Here is a 19,784-nt window from a genome sequence, read left to right as displayed (position 1 = left end):
GTTAGCCAATACAATTCAGTAGTATATTAAATAGCATTTTACTAATCCAAGGAGTGATACATAGGAAATGAGGATGGTTATACTACATGCATAAAATGTCATATGACAAAAATCCTCTGATCATCTCGAAAGTACTAAAAGAAAAATATGGGCAATTTTACCTATCTTGTTGGAATGGCAAAGACCTTTCTCAGCAGATGTAAAACTCTGAATCTATGATGGAAATTGATCTATATATATATTATAACGTATTATAAAATTCTGTGTGATGACAAAACATATTAAAAGGGAAAGAGAAACAGCAACCCATTTGCAACACCCAACAACAAATGGTAATTCACTCTTGTAATGAGCATTCGCAGACCTTGGCTCTTAGAAGAAGGGATATGAGTTTGTGATTTCTGCTTTAACAACCTCGCCAGCATGGTATCTGAAGTCCTCCTTTAGATGGCAACCGATTGCTTAGAAGCTCACCACAGCAAAAAGTACCCTTCAAGGATTGGAGAAAAACATGTAATTTTTTTTTTTTTATTTCTTTTCAGCATAACAGTATTCATTGTTTTTGCACCACACCCAGTACTCCATGCAATCCGTGCCCTCTCTAATACCCACCACCTGGTTCCCCCAACCTCCCACCCCCCCACCTCTTCAAATCCTTCAGATTGTTTTTCAGAGTCCATAGTCTCTCATGGTTCACCTCCCCTTCCAATTTCCCTCAACTCCCTTCTCTTCTCCATCTCCCCTTGTCCTCCATGCTATTTGTTATGCTCCACAAATAAGTGAAACCATATGATACTTGACTCTCTCTGCTTGACTTATTTCACTCAGCATAATCTCTTCCAGTCCCGTCCATGTTGCTACAAAAGTTGGGTGTTCATCCTTTCTGATGGAGGCATAATACTCCATAGTGTATATGGACCACATCTTCCTCATCCATTCGTCTGTTGAAGGGCATCTCCACAGTTTGGCGACCGTGGCCATTGCTGCTATAAACATTGGGGTACAGATGGCCTTTCTTTTCACTACATCTGTATCTTTGGGGTAAATACCCAGTAGTGCAATTGCAATGTCATAGGGAAGCTCTATTTTTAATTTCTTGAGGAATCTCCACATGAAAATCATGTAATTATTAAAAGAACTCCTGAAGAACTCAGGAGCCCTGGAATTCTGCAGAGCAAAGGAAAATCATAGGTCTAAAGGCCATGGTGAATTCATAACTCTCCTTGAAAGGGAGAACAGATTTAAGACTAAGTTCTGAGGATGGGGTATTTGCTTTGATCCTATGAACTCAACAGAGTGTAAAGGAAACACACCCAGAATTTAATTTTACATCTGTTCCTTAGCTAAATAGATACACAGGGAATTCTGGTTTGTTTCCTTGGCAAGAAATTGTTAAAAAACAAAATTCAACAACAGAAAAGCAAGAGGTTTTTAGCAACAGAAAGAAAAAAACTAAAGGATTGTTACTTCTTCTTTTTGGGAGAAAGAGGAGAGCAAGGGGGTTTTTTGTTGGTTTTTTTTTGTTGTTGTTTCTATCATGCAGATGACCTCACCAGTAATGATCAGGACTTTTCAGATTGACTGTTAAAAGGTCACATTCCTAGAAAAGGTTGAATCTAGTTAAGTCTTGGTTTGCTGTTGTGGGGGACATATGACTTCATTATAGGCTTGTAGTTTCTTTCTTTCCTTTTTTTTTTTTTTCAACAAAATGATGACTTAGAGATAGTTGCTTTTCTTTCTGATCTTGTAACATTAAAGCAACCTTACCACAAAGTACAATGTGTGCTCCCCATTCTACCAGGAGTACAACTCTGATTTCAATTCCAGGGTGAGGGTGTCCCCCCACCCCCGACACCCAACAGTTCTTAGACACCAGCAACAATTCTCCCACACTCAATTCTGACACTGTCTACCTGGAGATAGGCAAAGGATTCAGTCCTGTTAGACTGCTCACTCTGCCTCTAACTAGTTCAGACCCTAGTCTCAAGTCTAGGTTGTCATTTGTGCTTCTAAACCCACTGGCTGTCGGGTCAAAGGCTTTCCGCCAATCCCCTCCCCTCCTTGGTTTGATTAATTTGCTAGAGTGGTTCACAGAACTCAGAGAGACATTTTATTCACTAGATCACTGGTTTATTACCAAAGGAACAGTCATATGAAAGAGATGCATAAGACATGGTATGGGGAAAGGGTGTGGAGCTTCTGTGCCCTCTCCAAGTGTACCATCGTCCCCAAATCTCCACATGTTCATCAATTTGGAAGCCCAGCAAACCCCGTCCTCTTGGGTTTTTATGGAAGCTTTGTTACATTGGTCTGGGTGATGAAATCATTGGCCTTTAGTGATTAACTCCAACTCCACACCCCTCTCCCCTCCCAGGAGGTGGGGTTGGGGGTGGGACTGAAAGTTCTAACCGTCTACTCACAGGGTTGGCTCAACTGACAGCCAGCCCTCCATCTTTAGTTTCTTTATAGGCTTTCCCAAAGTCACCTCATTAACATCACAAAAGAACCTTGCTAGCTCTGGACATCTTGGAAGTTCCAAAGGTTTTAGAAGCTCTGTGCCAGGAATGGGACAAAAACATATTTCTTATTACAAATCACAGTATCGCACAATGAAACACTGATCACCAAGAAGTGTTTTTATTTAGTCAGTGTGTTCTGAGCATACCTGATCAGCAGGGCTGGCTTCATCAGCGTGAAACCTGTGCATGACACCAGGTTTCCTGTTCAGAAGGACCCCACACTTGGTTTAATGCTCTTCTGATGCCATCTTGGTATTCTTAATAATACTGGTCTGCAGTTTTTCCTTCCTGCCTCAGCAGCCTGTAGCATAAGCAATGCCGAGTTGCACAGCCTTCTGATGCATACATCCTGTGGAGTTTGCTGAAACTGAAAGCAAGTTTAAGGTTAAGTATGTCTGTGATTGAGTAAGTAGGGTTCCTGACAACCCTGAGAGTTTTTCCACTCAAATGGATTTGTTTCAGATGCAGAAAGAAGGCAGTGGTGTTCTAAGGAACAGGAATTACCAAGGAACCTTATCACATACTCTTATATTCCTATATGAGCCAACCACTTAGGCTGAAAACAGTGATGTAGAATAGGGCAACCCACACCATCTTTTCCTGTCTTTTTTATCATCAGTATGTCAATGGTGGATAGTGTTGGCAGAATGTGAGCAGATAAATGAGTGAAAGAAAACCTGTTGAGTTGGTTTGGTGCAGTGTTTCCACTGTTTTGGTAAAAGAAGAAAATACAGATGTTTGTGTAGGGGCCAACCAAAGGCAGGGTGCCTCAAAATATGCCACTTTGGTGTACTATTTTATTTTATTTTAGTTTTTTTTAAAGATTTAATTTATTTGAGAAAAAGTGAGTGAAAGAGAGAGAGAGACCACAAGACAGGGGAGGGTCAGAGGGGAGAAATCCTGTGGGGCTCAATCCTGGGACTCTGGGATCATGACCTGAGCTGAAGGCAGGTGCTTAACCGACTGAACCACCCAGGTGCCCCTGGCATATTGACTATTTTAAATAAAAGTTACTTAAGGGATAGCTTATATAAGAAGGACACTCAGACCTCCTCTGTCCCCCTGAAAGCAGGAAATAAATCTCCCATGTAAAACATACTCTATACTAAGAGGTAAAGAGATGTCCTTATTACCGAAAATGGAAAATTTAGAGCCAAGAAGGTTGTATAAAAAACTCTTGTTACTTTTTAGTGATTTACAACCACAGCCCGAATTCCATTTAGAATTCCTTACTAATTGAAGCTCCCAAAGCGATGTTTTCTTTCTCCTGTCAATTGCTTATAGATTTAATTTTCTCTTTGTCTAAAAAGTATAAAAACTGCCTGCCTGGGTCATGTCTTTGGGTCTCAAATTCATTATTGGGTCTCTGTGCACATGTGATAAGACTTTGTTTTTTTCTCCTGTTAATCTGACACATGTAGATTAATTCTTAGTCTAGGTGGAAGACCTTGAAGAGTCAAGGAAGAATTTTTCGTTCCCTTCACATATATCAGCTACAAAATATGGCTTGTGTTATTTTGGTGATTCTGTGTACAAGTTAAATGTCCTTATATTTGAATTTTAAATGGGTATTTCCCAATATAAAAAAGAATGGCAAAATTTATGCCAATAAGTGTACATTTTAATTTTAATTTACTTAGAATGACATTAAATGGCAAATTTAAAAATCATGACAAGTAGAGTGCATGACTGCAGAAGAAAGGAAAAAACTTTATATTTTAGTGCCTTTAATGAAACTTTATCCCTCTGATTTTTTAATGAGGGACTCCACATTTCATCCTGCACTTAGCCCAGCAAATTACGCAGCTGCCCTGTACACTGCATATTTGGGAGATTATTTTCCCATGAGTTTTTAGTATTTGCTTCATGTGATGCCTTTTGACTCAAGATTTGGTAAACATCCCATCCTTTGTCACTTCTTTAACTCCCGTGTGGCTGTTGCATTTTTGGGTAGAAGTCCCACCTTCTCTAGAGCTTCTCAGAATCAGGCCACATACTACAGAAATAGGAGAGCTGCTCTCCTTTTAGGGAATTTAACATTTGTTAGGACTCCTTACCCTACATTTTGATCTAGAAACATAGAAAGACACAATAACTGTGATCATCAACCTCATGAGATTTTAAACTCTAGACCAGGTGTTGGTGGGCTGAATCTGGTCTGTTACCTGTTTTTGCACAGCTCATGACCTAAGAATGGTTTTCACATTTATAAATGGTTGGGGAAAAATCAGAATAATAGTTCATAATACATCAAACTTAGTTGCAGTTTGAGTTTCAGTGTCCATAAATAAAGTTTTATTGGGACATGGTCATGCTCATTCATTTACCTATGTCTAGGGCTGTTTTCTGTGATAAATGTCTTAGCCAAGTAGTTGAAATAGAGACATTATGGCCTGCTAAGCCTGAACTAGTTGCTGTCTGGGGCTCAACAGAAAGTTTGCTCTAGGAAAAAAAAGTCATTCACATGAGGCTCATTGCTGTGGATCTTTCCAGAGTTAATCCTGATTGTATGGGGAACAGTATCCTGGGAAGTATCCAGATCTCCGGAAGAATTTGATAAACTCATTGGTAAAAAAATACCAGGAATGCGCCATCTAGTGATGGGATTTTTTAATCACAGGAGAATTTCTGACTTTTTTCCCCAGATTATTTGCCGGTGCAAAATGGTGAGTTAGTTAATTACCTCGTGAATATTAATACTTAAATGCCATGTGCTACTGACTATTATTTAAAACTAGAGTGGAAGGCAATGAAAATAGATTCCATGCATGTATGCCCGTGAATGAGATGTAGAAAAAAAACCCCTCAAATAATTGCTTATTAGTTATAGGTAAATGGAAATGAGTACACATCCACTTTTTTATTTATTTGAAAACAAACACCCAAGAATCTATAAAAGTTAACTAAGAAAACAGGCATTTTTGCTAAGTAACTTATCGGTAAGGGTAGAAATGTTTATTTTTTTGTTTTGCTTTGTTTTTCTTCTCCTTGATATTTAGAATAATGCAGTTGTACAGGATCCTTTTTCCCCAGATTGTTCTTTTCTCAATGGTGGCTAGAACGGAACCTTTTGCTCTGTTTTACCACTGGTCATTTTAGATGTCTTTTCTTCAATGGAGTGAACTCTTGATGAAAGAACTTTACCACGTTGATCTATCTCTTCAACCACTGTCTTTACCAGTGTGGTTCTGGATAATTCTAGAAACAAAACACCTGTGAATACACATATTCCAGCTAAAAGATTACATGAGGAAGAATTCCAGTGCTGGTCGTGATATATTATGTACACTTTGGTTAGAGCATGTACAGATTTATCATAATAGTTTGGGATAATTTTATCCACTTAAGATAATACTTTAAGTTCAGAGCATTTGAATTAAAATTACTTAAAATAATACAGAGCATTATCGTTGCCACGGTATATGATTGTCATTAATGGGAAAGTACTTGCAGTAGAAACAGAACTAGATTTTATTACCTTTAGGTGAATTCCCTGAGGCTCCTGATCCAAAGCCCTTTGATTTGGAGCATGAGCTGCAAAACAAAAACAAAAACAAAAACAAAAACAAAAACAAAAAAACAGTTTATTCTTTAATATTTCAGATTACTATTTAAGAAATATTCATTGAGTCAAAGGATGGACATGAACTCAAGGAAACTTTGTATGCCAAAAACAGATCTTAATTTTCTGTAAAGGAAAATATTAAAATTTTGGGGTATAGGAGGAGAAAATAATTAAATGTCTTCTAAAGAGAGAATATAAAATATCTTTGTTTTCATTTGATTTGTTTTTTTAAACCCAAGGATTTATAACCTAAGGAGAATATATATACATATTCATATATAATATAGTCTATATCCACATGTATGAATATATACTTTTTAAATGAAAATAATACTTTTTTAGAGACAGAGAGAGGTGGGGGAGGGGCAGAGGGAGCAGGAGAGAGAGAATCTTAAGCAGGCTTCTTGTCCAGTGGGGAGCTAAATGTGGGGGTGAATCTCACGAGCCTGAGATCAGGACCTGAGCCAAAATCAAGAGTTGGATGTTTAACTGACTGAGCCACCCAGGGGCACCTCCTTTTTTTTTTTTTTAAGTGTTTTGTTTATTTAAGTAATCTCTACACCCCTGTGGGTTTCGAACTCACAACCCTGAGATCAAGTTTCATGCTCCTGGGGGAGCATAGAGATCCTGGGGGGTTGTATAGAGTGCATTTATTTCAGAGCAGCAATTATATTAGGAACAGAGTGAAAGATGGGTAAAGCCTGGTGGGGGGTAATCTTGAAACCTACAATGATTAACATGGATACAGAATGGCGTCTTCTGGGGGGACGACTGGGGTCATCCGAGGCGGATGAAGAAGGGGCTGTGATGTAGAAAATATGGCAGGGCTGACCGCAGAGGGAAGAGGTGGACACATGTCTCTGGAGTGGGAATTTAGAACAAAAGGCTTGGAGGCATGGAACATGGAGGGACAGTCCATGGTTGTGGTTTAAAATAGGTAACAACCTATTCAGTAAAATACTGGATTTTCAAATGGTGTTACTCACTTCCCATCTCCATCAATCAGGCGGCAGTAGGTCTCGATCTCCTTTTCCAGGTGGACCTTGATGTCGAGGAGCTGCTCGTACTCCAGCTTCTGGCCCTCCATCTCGGTTCTGACCTGATGCAGCTGCTCCTCCAGGGCCCCGATCTGAGCCTGGATCTGGGCGAGCTGCGCACAGTAGTTGCCTTCCGTCTCAGTCAGGGAGCACTCCAGGGAGTGTTTCTGAGGACAGGGGATGTCACAGCAAGGATGAAGCCACTTTGAGGACTATGCAGGCCAGAGCTTCTCGGCAAACAGCAGCCCTGTTTCCTAGGTGAGTTTTAGAAATCTGTGGGGCTCATCACAACCACACGGGAGGTGCAGAGGAAGGGGAAGTCATAGGCATTTCCCTGGGAGGGGGTCTGGCATGTTGGAGGACCTGATATGGCATAAATGACCCTTTCCCATGAGACTTTTGACTCTAGGTAATATTTCCTATCATGATCAACCTACATGTTTTAAAACTCTCTTTGGGGGATAGTGCAATAAGAAATCATATTGGAAATTTTATATATTGAAGTTATGTATTTATTTTTGGGTTGGTTTTTGTTTTTCAATCTTATTCTGCTCCTGTCTCCAGAGACCTACCCCACCACTGCTCCAAGGCCTTGCGTGCTGCCCTTTGTTTTTCTGCTCTGTCCTGGATTTGCGTGTTGTTATTCAAAGGTCTTTTATGAAGTACTTGAGATAGAATGAATGCCTTAACAGGGGTGGGCTTTCAACACAAGAGATGTGTTTCACAGCACAGTACAGGTCATTATTTCCATACTACTCTTATGAATATTATACCTCCTCATTTTCCCTTGCACAGCCTGTCATCTGTCTCATCATGTGATGTCTGCTTCAATTAAAGTAATTTTCCTCTCCCCTTATTATAGATGAATACCTCTGGGTGGTTATTACTTCTCCTGATATTAGTAATTATCCGAGTGTCCACCCCCATTCACGCCCTTTCAGTTTCCTGTTCTTGTGTGGAGCCACTCCTGATCTTACCTTATTTAAAATAAAAATTTATTTATCAAGGGAAGGGTAAACCTCGGTCTCTCTCATTACATATTCTGAGGTAGTTGGGCCCAAATATTAAGTATTTTTTATTTAAAAATACTTTTAGTTTTCCTTTTTATTGTACTTACGGCATTATAGTGGTTTTTAAAATTTTTTGTATTACTAAATACATCATCTATTGACTTTATTCTAGGATAAAGAGGGAGTTATAAAATATTCATCATAACAGGTGGACATGGTGTTTGATGGGGCTAAGAACCACTGACTTAATAAATAGGCCAATTGGGGCGTTACATGGGTGGTGCTGGGCTCTCCAGGGTAAAAGAGTGGAAGGTGAACAGGACAGTAACGGGGAGGAGGAGGCCCCAACTGGAAAGACATCAGTGAGGTGTGTGCTCTGCTGTCCAAAACTTTAATTTTCCTGATGATGTATCCTCATATGGTATTCATTTTATTCCTTTTTTTTTTTTTTAAAAGGGGTTGAGGGGTAAAGGGAGAGGGAGAGAGAGAGAGAGACTCTCAAGCAGGCTCCCCACCCAGCACAGAGCCTGATGAGGGGCTGTCTCAACCCTGAAATCATGACCTGAGCCGAACTCAAGAGTTGGATGCTTAACTGACTGAGCCACCCAGATGCCCCTGGTATTCCTTTTTAAGTCTGCAAATACTCTTCTTAATCAGAGGGCACAGCATTCCTACCTCTACAGCCTTTCACTGTAAGGTTAGCTTGTAGATAAGGAAGGAGGACAGGATGAACTTGCAAGTTCGCATACTACAGGAAGGACAGGAAAAGTTTATATTACACGTGATCTGTGTACTAAACCAGAGAAGATTCTTGTTAGAACCCATTTATGACAAGAGAATCTCAAGCATGGCAGTTAGGTTCTACGCCACCAGTTTTCTAGAATTCAGTTATATTGTCTAACATGGGCTTTTTGTGTGGCTCATCTCCTGAGTCCGAACTATGGTACTCCCAGCTGCACAGAATGAACTACTATCTAACATCATCTCCTATGTGATGCTTCCCTTTTAATCTGGGAACTCAGGAATTTATTTCCTTCGGCGCAGCTCAGAAACGCAAGAGCAGATCTGTGCTCAGGAATAACAGCAGCAGGCAAGGGTCCCTTGGGGTTCTAGTTGCAGGGAAGCAGGGAGAGAGGCAGGGCTTCAGGAGCCCAGAGGGGCAGGGGAAGGCTTGGGTTACCAGCCAGCAGTGGTGACGAGGGTCAGGACGAGAGGGGCACCCTTGTTAAGTTGGGGGTTAGTCAGTGGTCAAAACAATCTCTAATCTAAACATTATATGGTAAGAGAGCACTGTATCTTTTTAGGGGGACTGAATCAAAATGGTCTTCATGTAGTTCTGAGTCTTCCTTACCTTCTCTGCTTGCGGCACCTACTTGTATCATAATGACGCTTTTCTTTGGGTCACAACTTCGTGTCCTCAGGGAGCAAGAAACCCCTGATGGGTATGGGAACCGTTGGGCCACTGGTATTTGCGGTAATTCTCAAAATCAAGCTTTTTGGGTGCTGCTAGCTCATACCCCAGAAGGGAAGCCATTTTTAGTCCTGGATTGTCTCCATCCATGGTAACCTCTGAAATAGTTGGCAGTAGGTGCCAAGCTGGCTGGGTGCCCAGCTCTGGGAGGTAGGTGGGGATGAAGGGGCTGAGAGGAGCTCATAGGGATTCAGATAGGTACCCTCCTTTCCTCTGTCTGATGGAAAGGACCATGTGGCATGAATTGGCCTTCATCAATCCTAGGAGATGCTGGTGACCCTAGGTCTGCCTCGTGTGGCTGCCTGACGGTGTCCTGACACTTAATTTTCAGGCGGGGTAATACCCCTGCGGCTTGTTCTGCAGGCTGAAGAAGGGACAAGGGACACTGAGCAGAGGCCAGGAAGGAAATCTTCAGTGACCTCAGGAAAAAAGACACGCTCTCTGTCCGTCTCTCTTTCCGAGGGTCTCAGTGTCTGTCTGCCTTGCTCTCTTCTGCTCTAAGTATTTGGAGGTGAAGCTCTAACAGGGAAAAGGAGGGTCTTCGTGAGAGTCACAAAATGCAGGCTGACCCGCGCTCTCGCCTACCATTGCGAGGAAGGACTGCAGCTCGATCTCCAGGGTCTGCAAGCTGCGCTTCATGTCGGTCAGCTCGTTCCTGGCCGAGGAGGCCGCGCCCGCGTGGTCGGAGATCTGCTGCTGCAGGGTGGCGCTCTGCAAGGTGGGGTGCGGAGGGGTGAGCGGGCCTGCACCCCAGCCGGCGGGCTCGGGGGAGGCGGGGCTGGGCATGCGCCTCACCTTCTCGTTGAACCAGGCCTCCGCGTCCCTGCGGTTCTGCTCGGCCAGGGCTTCGTACTCGGCCCGCATGTTGTTCAGCAGGACCGTGAGGTCCACCCCGGGCGCCGCGTTCATCTCCACGTTTACGTTCCCACCGGCCGCGCACTGCAGAGCCTTCATTTCCTGCAGGGACACGTGAGCGGGACTCGAGGGGCAGCGTATGATCAGGGCGCGCAACTGCTCTCCCGCGCTCCTGCCTTTCTAGCCCTCTGCCCTGCGACTCTTCCCTCCCCCTCTTTCTCTTTTCATGTTTCCTGGCCTTTCCCGCCCCCATAATTCTCTCCTTTTAGGCTTTTCTAACCGGTCACGGGGTGTTTCCCGAACATTTTCATCCATTGTTTAGGAGACTATTTTGGAGATAGTCATTTTTTTCCCCCTCTAAGGGGTTTGAAGCTGCGTGGTATAACGTTGTCAAGTAAGGGGTTTATTACTGTACAGGGTTCCACATTCAAGTAAAGCCAGTCTCATTAAGTGGAGAAAACAGTGACATCTTTTCCTAGTCAGGTCTTTTGTGGGAAGGTGGATGGCAGGATGGCCTTTTACGAATGACAGAAATAATACAGTACAAACAAGGACGGGTGTATCAATGCCAAAGCAATGCACCATTTTTATTTATTTTTTTTAAAAGATTTTATTTATTTATTTGACAGAGAGAGTGAGATCACAAGTAGGTAGAGAGGCAGGCAGAGAGAGAGGGGGAAGCAGGCTCCCCACTGAGCAGGGAGCCTGATGCGGGCTGGATCCCAGGACCCTGAGATCATGACCTGAGCCGAAGGCAGAGGCTTTAACCCACTGAGCCACCCAGGTGCCCCGCAATGTACCATTTTAAAAACATTAGATTGTTCTATCAGGCTAAAAAAATGGAAGGGTGCCGATCAAATGGTTAATACTTATAACCTTGGGGGATGAGGTTAGAAGGGCAGAGAGAGGGAGAGAGAAAATTCTTTCTTTGTATGCCTTGGCATTGTTTAAATTATTATGACGAGCACGAAATACTACTGTAAGTTAATGACACCTCTCCCCCCCAAGTATTAAAAATGTACAGAATCGCGATTTCATTAGTGGTTCAGCTTCTCCTACCTCTTCATGGTTCTTCTTGAGGTACCTCATCTCTTCGCTCAGGGACTCGTACTGCAGCTCCTGGTCGGTTCTGCAGAGCGTGAGTTCGTCCAGGACTCGCCGCAGCCCGTTGATGTCAGCCTCCGTGTTTTGGTGAAGGGCGAGCTCATTTTCGTACCTTGGCGGGGCATTAAGTGAATTTCAGCCCAAGTTAGACAACCTCAAGAGGGGAGAGAAGTAAAACCTCGGTCGCTTTAAGCGGTGCATTAGAAAATGAATTGGGACTCCGAGTGTTATAAAAGCATACAAGGAACGCCTTCCTCCACTCCTTTACCCAGTGCTCTGCAAGGAAATTGACCGTTATTTAGTGACAAAAATTCTGATAGCAGATCCCCATTAAATAAAAATATGCCATTTTAGAATTTTATCTTAGTGCTTGGCATTCTTCCAGGCAGGCGTAGAAATGAAGTGATATTTTGTCCCCAAAATGTAATAAATATATACAAATTATGAGTATAGCTGATTGTAAGAACATGCCTTGTGTCATAGGGCATTGTTATAACATGCGTTACTTCCTTTAATCTTTTATGGTTTATCTACTCGGGGTGAAATTGAAATTTTATTTAGCATATTAAAATTGACAGGAAAGTTTTTCTAGAGAGTGCTTGTTTTCTATCACTTACTTTAGCCGGAAGTCATCAGCAGCCAGTCTGGCATTGTCAATATGCAGAATTACATTAGCGTTAGCAGTAGTGGAAGAGATAATCTAGAAGAAACCAAAAGGGAGGACACAACAAATAAGCCTGTTCTTAGAATTTATCTCAGGAAATGAAACATGTGACACGATTCACCTTTGCATAAAATAATCTTATTTCCTTAAGTGACAACAGAAATATTTAAAATTTTCATTTTTAAAAATGACAAATGTGGTTATTTCTCACCTACTCACATAACTTTTAGAATGCAACACTTTCTTATCAATGTATATATTTCAAAACTAGTAACATTCAAGCTGCTTGAAATTCACACATTAATGTACTTATTTTTGACTAACAGGAAGAATGATTTGTGAAAATAATAAATAAATAGGAACATAAATGACAGATAACAGTTATGAAGCATTTCCTGTTTATGTTGTTTATGTTCTATATCTTTTGCTAGGTAGTTCTTAGTTTTAAATACTTTCAGTGTTTTCAGTATTTTCAGATTTGTGATTTCTCACCTTATTCTTTTTTTTTTTTTTTAAGATTTTTTATTTATTTGACAGAGAGAGAGAGAGATCACAAGTAGGCAGAGAGGCAGGCAGAGAGAGGAGGAAGCAGGCTCAGTGCTGAGCAGAGAGCCCGATGCGGGGCTCGATCCCAGGACCCCGGGATCATGACCTGAGCCGAAGGCAGAGGCCTAACCCACTGAGCCACCCAGGCGCCCCTTCTCACCTTATTCTTAAGATCCTCGATGATTAGGTGGTATCTACTATAGTCATGATCAAGTCCACGGCAAGATCCTGGTCCATATTTATCATACCAATCCTTGATTTTCCTCTCTAATTCAGCATTTGCTTCCTCCAGAGCTCGCACATTATCCAGGTAGGATGCCAAGCGGTCATTAAGATTCTGCATGGTCACCTTCTCGTTTCCAGACAGAAGTCCCCCTTCACTTCCAGCAAAGCCAGAACAAGTGGCATTTCCAAGGACACCACTAGCACGGTGCCCCCCAGGAACACTGCCCAGGCCTCCTCCCAAGGCACAGGAAAATCCACTTCCAGCAACAGAGCTGCCACACGCATTGCTGCCCACAAAGCCTGAGCCTCCACTGGATGGTCTGATAGATCCAGTTCCAGACCATAAGCGAATATGCCTGGACCCACTAGAAAATCGGAGAGACATGACAGAATGAGCAGTGTTCACCTTGTCTGTAACAAGATTGCTGGAAGTTCAAAGAAGAACAGAATATCATGAGCTGATGGTTTCTTTGGGCTTTTATACACAATTATTGGGGTGTTTCTATTTGAGTTATGCATGCCAGAAGAAAAATGGCATCATTCTGATTAGCATGAAATTATGTATAATTAGTTTTTTTTTTTTTTTTTTTGGTAAATTGATGTCTAACATCCCTGGCTGTTGCTTCAGGATATTTGTTATCTTAAATATAACAGGGTTCATTCTATATTAAGTTCATTATTTTAACTTCTAATTTTGGATGAGTAATCCTTTACTTTCATCTAAACCGTAGGAATATACCATCATTATCTGGCACCAGATATTATAAAGTTTTACAAGTTAAGTAAGATTGCAATAGGGTACCATCAGCTAGCTCCAGCAGGGTCTTTATTAACAGAGAGGTGAATAAAGAAATAGTAACTAAAGAAACCCATATTTTATCCTGCCATAGTAAAAGAAAAAAATTGTGTTATTTAAAAAATACGATCCTGATAACTTCTCTGGTCTTACCATGATTATGACATCTACGTATTAACTTGAACAACAACATAAGTATTAACTGATTCCTTTATTGAACATGTATGGCTACTATGTCTGGTGTTCAAAACTAAATGCAAAAATGAAGGCATGATGGTAAATAAATGCAAAGATGAAAAAGATCTGGGTCCAGTCTTTAAGAAATGTATGGTCAGGATCAGGCAGAAGCTGGCTCATGTTTAGCCTTCTGTGTCAAAGAGTTTGGAATGACTGGGTATGTGTGTGGAAGGGGAAGGGGGTCCTGCTGAGAAATGGGAGAGATGAGCCAGAAGTGATCTGAGAAGGCTCCTCGTGAGGTAATGGCCAGGAAGATGGGAGTGAAGAAGGTGGAGAGGATGGGGAAAAAAGGGATAGGAGGGCTTTGGTTGGGTTTGACTGGTTCTAGGTTCTGTGGAGAAGACAGGTATTAAATTGTTTTGCTTCCAGGACAGTAAGGGGTCTCCCGGAACTGGGCTCCCATAAGCATTCTGAAGCCTGGGCAGCTGGCGTTATGGCTGTCATCGGCCTGGCCTTTAAATACATTTTCTGGGCCAAGTTGTGGGATTTTTTCTTAGAGCAGCAAAGGGCCTTAGACATTACCTAATTCAGGCCCTTTGTCATGAGGCCACTGAGGCCCATAAATGTTAAGATTTGTCCAGAGTCACCAGGAACATCCCAGGTGGAAACAGCATATGTTCTAGATAGCCTAGAGATTCGGGCACCATGGATGTATTTTAAATACAAATAATTTCTCTAAATGATCCATGCCCATACAAATACCTATTTTATATATTGCCCTCATAGTCTTAACATGTTATCTTAATTGTGAAATTATTTTCTTAAGTTACTGAATTATTGAAATTGAAATGTTAACAATTTAGAATGTTAAAATGTATGAAGAATTATAAATCTCTTCAGTGCCTGATTCACTGTAAATATTAATTATCTAAGTTATTGGTGGAGTGTGTATGCATCCTGCATATGTAAAAAAAAATTCCAAAGAACATTTTGGGACAAAAAAGGGAAACAAGTTTTTTTTTTTTTTTTTAAACTTAAGTTGAAATGACTTGTCGTGTCCCCCCCCCACCCGTCAGCATCCTCCCTGGTGATCCCACACTGTTTACCACAATTGTCCCTGTCCTTTTATTTCCACCAGGGGGCAGCGCTCACCTGCAAATGGATGTGGCTTGGGCTGAATTACCACTTCAGCCTGGGTCCTAACAAGCCCTCAGCTGGGAATGAAAAAAAAGCAACCTCAACATTGACCTTCTCAAAGTTCCAGAGCATGAGGAGTATAAAGACAAGATTTCTTTGTGCTTATATGGTGCTTTACAGCTTCCAAAGGGATTTCTTGTGCATTATCTCATTTGAATCTCACAGAGAATCTGTGAACCAGGAAGAGATATTTCCTTCTTCTGATTGAATGATGAGAAAATGGAGGACAAGGACTATTCAGGGATGCACAGCATGAAGCTGGGTGAGTCACGCTAGAATGGGCCTTGGGATTCAGTGTGGTGGTCCTTTCGTTAAAGACAGTTATCTTAAAGTCAGATAGAATAGTAACTCCAATGGTGCCAAAATCTCTTTTTAATGAAAAACATTAACATATTTCTTACAAAATTCTTTTCAGAATTTCTAGTTAATAGCAAAATGAAACTTTGGGCTACAGTTATGCTGCCTATCAGGTGTCATGCATTCATTTTTTTGTTCATTCAAGAAGTATTTAGTGACCGTCTACTATGCACAGGGCACTTTATTAGTAGTGGGACATACAGAGGGGAAGAAAACAAACGCCTTCCAAGATTTACTGTGGATAATGTTGCTGTGAACATGGCACATACAAATAGCACTTTAAGACCTTAGTATCAGTTCTTTTGGCTTTAGACCCAGGAGTGAAACTGCTAGATCATACGGGACTTTTGTTTTTAATTTTCTAAGGGATCATCATACTGGTTTCTGCAGCATCTATACCATTTATTTCCACCAAGAGGGCACAAAGATTCCAGTTTCTCCACAACCTTTCCAAAACTTGCTGTTTTCTATTATTATTATTATTATTATTATTATTATTATTGATGGTAGCTTTCCCAATCAGTGTGAGGTGGTATGTTATGGTAGTTTTTGATTTGCATTTCCCTCATGATCAGTGATGTTGAGCATCTTTTTATGTGTTTATTCACCATACCCCACTTGCTTTTATCTTTACAACTGTTTTCTATCTACTGAGATGCATTTTGGTACCATTTTGTTTTCTAGTCTTCCCTTCAAATTTCTTTCTTTAGAAAACCTTCCAGAGGCTCTATAGATCAAAACTTGAATAAGAGTTCCTCTTCCAAAAAGGTCATTGTCATCGCTTTGTCATGGCTCAGCTAGCCTGTGAACCTGTTTATTCATGCTTTTCAAGCATTTCTTCTGAGGTAACTTATTCAGAGTAGGAAAGATTAATTAGAAGCTTAAGTATGTGATTTTTTTTCTTTGCTAAAATCCTGAAGGACAAGATTATTTTCAAAGCACTACTCAAATTCTTCCCCTAGGTAATGTCTAATATTTGTACTAATTCATGATAATTTCCTTTCTGACTGTTACTAGGCTGCAAAGATCCCTTATTTAGCCTGGGGGTGTGAGATGATGTTTGTTTTTATTTAGAGACACTGAAAAGCAATGTGACAACTCAAGAGTCCTTCCTCCTTTAGCATGAATTTCTGTGGGACACCTAGTTCAAAAAGTATCCTTAAAGAAAATGTCCTTCATACTTGGTTTCCAGACTGGATTTATTTTTGTTGTGATAACTTCTCTTTGTCACTCAAAGATGCAGCATGGGTCATTTGCCTTGTGATCAGGGTGACCACAGGTGTAGCTTTTAGGGATGGTCAACTCTCTCAAACCTTTGGGATAATCATCTGGTCCTTCCTACTTGCCTTCATCTCTTGCTCTGTTTTATTGGTCCTTAGGTTCACAGGACTACATTCATCCTAATCCTTTGTGACACACTCTCGCCACTATTTCTGCTGTCTGAGTTTTGTTTTGCAGCCTCAGGATGGCAACTGGACCTTGATCTCTAACCCACGGCAGACCATGGTAATGATCAACTATTCTAACAACCTATTGGGATGTGCGTGTCCATCTTTGGAGAAGCTAGATTATTTAGCCAATAAACATATTTCTCTGGGGATGAACAGAATACTATTTTTTTTTTTTTGGTTTTTGTTTTGCTTTATAAAATCCTCATTTATTTGGACTTATTTAATACATACCAGGAGCACACATTATGAAGGCTGTTTATATACCCTTTCTTATATAAATAAAGAATAAAAGCAAATACACTGAAGAAATAGAATTCAAAATTTATAGCAGTTACCAAATTTCAGGACTTCTTTTTCAGTTTTTTTGATAATCTTTTGAAAATATTTTTCAAAATGTATTTTTTGTTTTTCAATGGAAATATAATTGATATACAATATCACATTAGTTTCAAGTATACAATGTAGTGATTTGACAACTCAATACTTATGCTGTGCTTCCAAGTGTAGCTACTATCTGTCACCATGCAATGCCATTACAATAACATTGACTATACTCTCTGTGCTGTATCTTATGCTCATCCATGTGATTTACTCATTCTGTAACTGGAAGACTGTACCTCCTAATCCCCTTCACTCAGTATACACATCCCCCTACCACCCTCCCCTATGGCAACCATCAGTTTGTTCTCTGTATTTATGGGTCTGTTTCTGCTTTTTGTTTCTTAGATTACACATATAAGTTAAATCATATGGTATTTGTATTTCTGTCTGACTTCACTTAGCATAATACCCTCTAGGTCCTTGAATATTGTTGCAATGGCAAGATAGTGCATCCTTTTTTATGGCTGAATAATATTCCAGTAGTAGAATTACCAGATCATATGGTTTTCCTATTTTTTATTTTTTGAGGAAACCCCATACTATTTTCCACAGTGATTATACCAATGTACATTCCTACAAACAGTACACAAGGGTTCTTTTTTCACCACACCCTTGCCAACACTGATTATTTCTCCTCCTCTTCATTCTAGCCATTCTGATGAGTATAAAGTGGTATCTCACTATGGTTTTGATTTGTATTTCCTTGATAATTAATGATGTTGAGCATCTTCTCATGTGACTGTTGGCCATTTGTATGTCTTCCTTGGAGAACGGTCTATTCATGTCTTCTCCCACTTTTAGTTGGATTTTTTGTTTCGTGTTTTGAGTTGTATAAGTTCTTTATGTATTTTGGACATTAACCCCCATGGGATATGCCATTTGCAAAGATCTCCATTCGGTAGGTTGCCTTTTCATTTTGTTGATGGTTTTCTTGGCTGTGTAAAATAGCATACGGTTTCTTCAGTGTCTACTCCACAGTGGGCATTTTTTAAGGGTTTTATAGGCATTAACTAATTTTATTCCCATGATAATCTCAAATGAAGGAGCTATTGTCCCTATTGTATAGATAAGAAAACTGAGACTCAGAAGGGTTGAAGTAACTTGTCCAAATATTACATGATTTGTAAATGCCAGTGCCAGGATATGAAGAACAGGAACCATTGACTTTGAAATTTCAGCATGCTTAAAGCTACAGATGACCTCTTTCCCTAATTCTCACTCTCCGGTTGGAAGGTAGGTCCACTGGGTGGACCTTATTTAGTTAACCTTGCTCAAGCTACTTCCCTTATAAACCTGACCATAACTAAGTTACCTCACCATATCCTAGCAAAATTGAGCTATCACAGACATCAGACTCATGGTGGAAAGCTTTAAGGAGCATGACACAAATCCTTCTGGAGAGACCAGCTTTTGCTGTTTAGTAGGATTCCACATGAGTGCCCGAATTGGTTCTGCTAGTCTCACCGGACACTGTCCTGCTTAAATAGCAGGATTCTGTAACTTCAGAATTTGTAAGAATGTGTACAGGATTTTTAAAATAGCTACATGATAAATCCATGTAGTAAGAAGAGTGATCTGTATAGTTAACAGTAATTTTTTAAACTATAAATACCAACATCCTTGTTAAAATCAAACTTGTTTAGACAGCCTATCTTTATTAAACTATAGTTTGAGTTCAGTTCAGAAAGTTCTATTTTAAAATGTTTTTCAGTTTTATTGATATAATTGATATATCATACTGTTTAAGGTGTGTAGCACAATGACTTACCTATTCAGTGAAATGATTACTGCAATAGTTTAATACTTAAAAAATAGTTCTTTATCAGTGAAAATGTAATATAAGTAACTGTTTAAGAAGGTATTGGAAGACTGAACAGGTAAGATGACAGGACTACCATGATTTAGACCTTTCAGGAATGAAGATTTAGTATACCAGCCAACCAGATGAAGAACTCTGACCAGCTGAGATCCTGGCTTGGGGTGGGAGGTTAGGCAGGTGGTGGTGGTAGAAATGGGTGGAAGAGACAAAGCTTAATAATAAATACAACTATCTCATGGTAACATATTTATATTTGTGTCATTGAGTATGGAAACACTTATTTTTTCAGAATAAGGAGAAAGGCTATCTCAGATTATTACTATTACTTTAAATCCTAGGACTTGGCTAACTTTGTTAGGTATTTTAAAAGGTAGTGTTTCTGAACAGCAGTGAGTATATACACAGTGGCAGCTCAGAGTCCTTACCCAGCAACATCTGTTTTAGGGTTTTACAGTGTGACATGTTGGGACTTCAACAGGTAAGCTTAGGAGACTCGCTCCCAAGAAGGGAGGCTGGTACCCACATAAAAAGACATGCCAACTACAGTGGACAGTTTCTAAACTATGGTAATATTTGGTGCTAGGTAGGTCATGGACTCTTGACTATAGAG

At 40.4% G+C, this 19,784-nt stretch overlaps 1 protein-coding gene across 2 annotated transcripts in view; it reads right to left on the bottom strand.

Moving 5' to 3' along the window:
* LOC125087692 (keratin, type I cytoskeletal 27) overlaps positions 1 to 13,430 on the bottom strand; it is a 28,150-nt gene extending 14,720 nt beyond the window's left edge. Inside the window, exons 1-8 of one of the 2 annotated variants that reach the window (XM_047708269.1) lie at positions 12,932 to 13,430; positions 12,179 to 12,261; positions 11,517 to 11,673; positions 10,398 to 10,559; positions 10,188 to 10,313; positions 7,071 to 7,288; positions 5,998 to 6,053; positions 5,378 to 5,717 (exon numbers count right to left, since the gene is read on the bottom strand). In XM_047708269.1, the coding sequence (XP_047564225.1) occupies positions 5,575 to 5,717; positions 5,998 to 6,053; positions 7,071 to 7,288; positions 10,188 to 10,313; positions 10,398 to 10,559; positions 11,517 to 11,673; positions 12,179 to 12,261; positions 12,932 to 13,381 (1,395 nt within the window). In that variant the 5' untranslated portion in view covers positions 13,382 to 13,430 and the 3' untranslated portion in view covers positions 5,378 to 5,574. Of the gene's footprint in view, positions 1 to 5,377; positions 5,718 to 5,997; positions 6,054 to 7,070; positions 7,289 to 10,187; positions 10,314 to 10,397; positions 10,560 to 11,516; positions 11,674 to 12,178; positions 12,262 to 12,931 lie in introns of those variants that run through there. The other variant, XM_047708270.1, reaches the window with a different exon arrangement.
* Positions 13,431 to 19,784: the final 6,354 nt, after the last annotated feature.

This window comes from Lutra lutra, chromosome 16, assembly GCF_902655055.1.
Source record: "Lutra lutra chromosome 16, mLutLut1.2, whole genome shotgun sequence".
NCBI classification, from domain to species: Eukaryota; Metazoa; Chordata; class Mammalia; order Carnivora; family Mustelidae; genus Lutra; species Lutra lutra.
The sequence above is the reverse complement of the archived record's forward strand: the minus strand, read 5'-3'. Positions and strand labels throughout refer to the sequence as shown.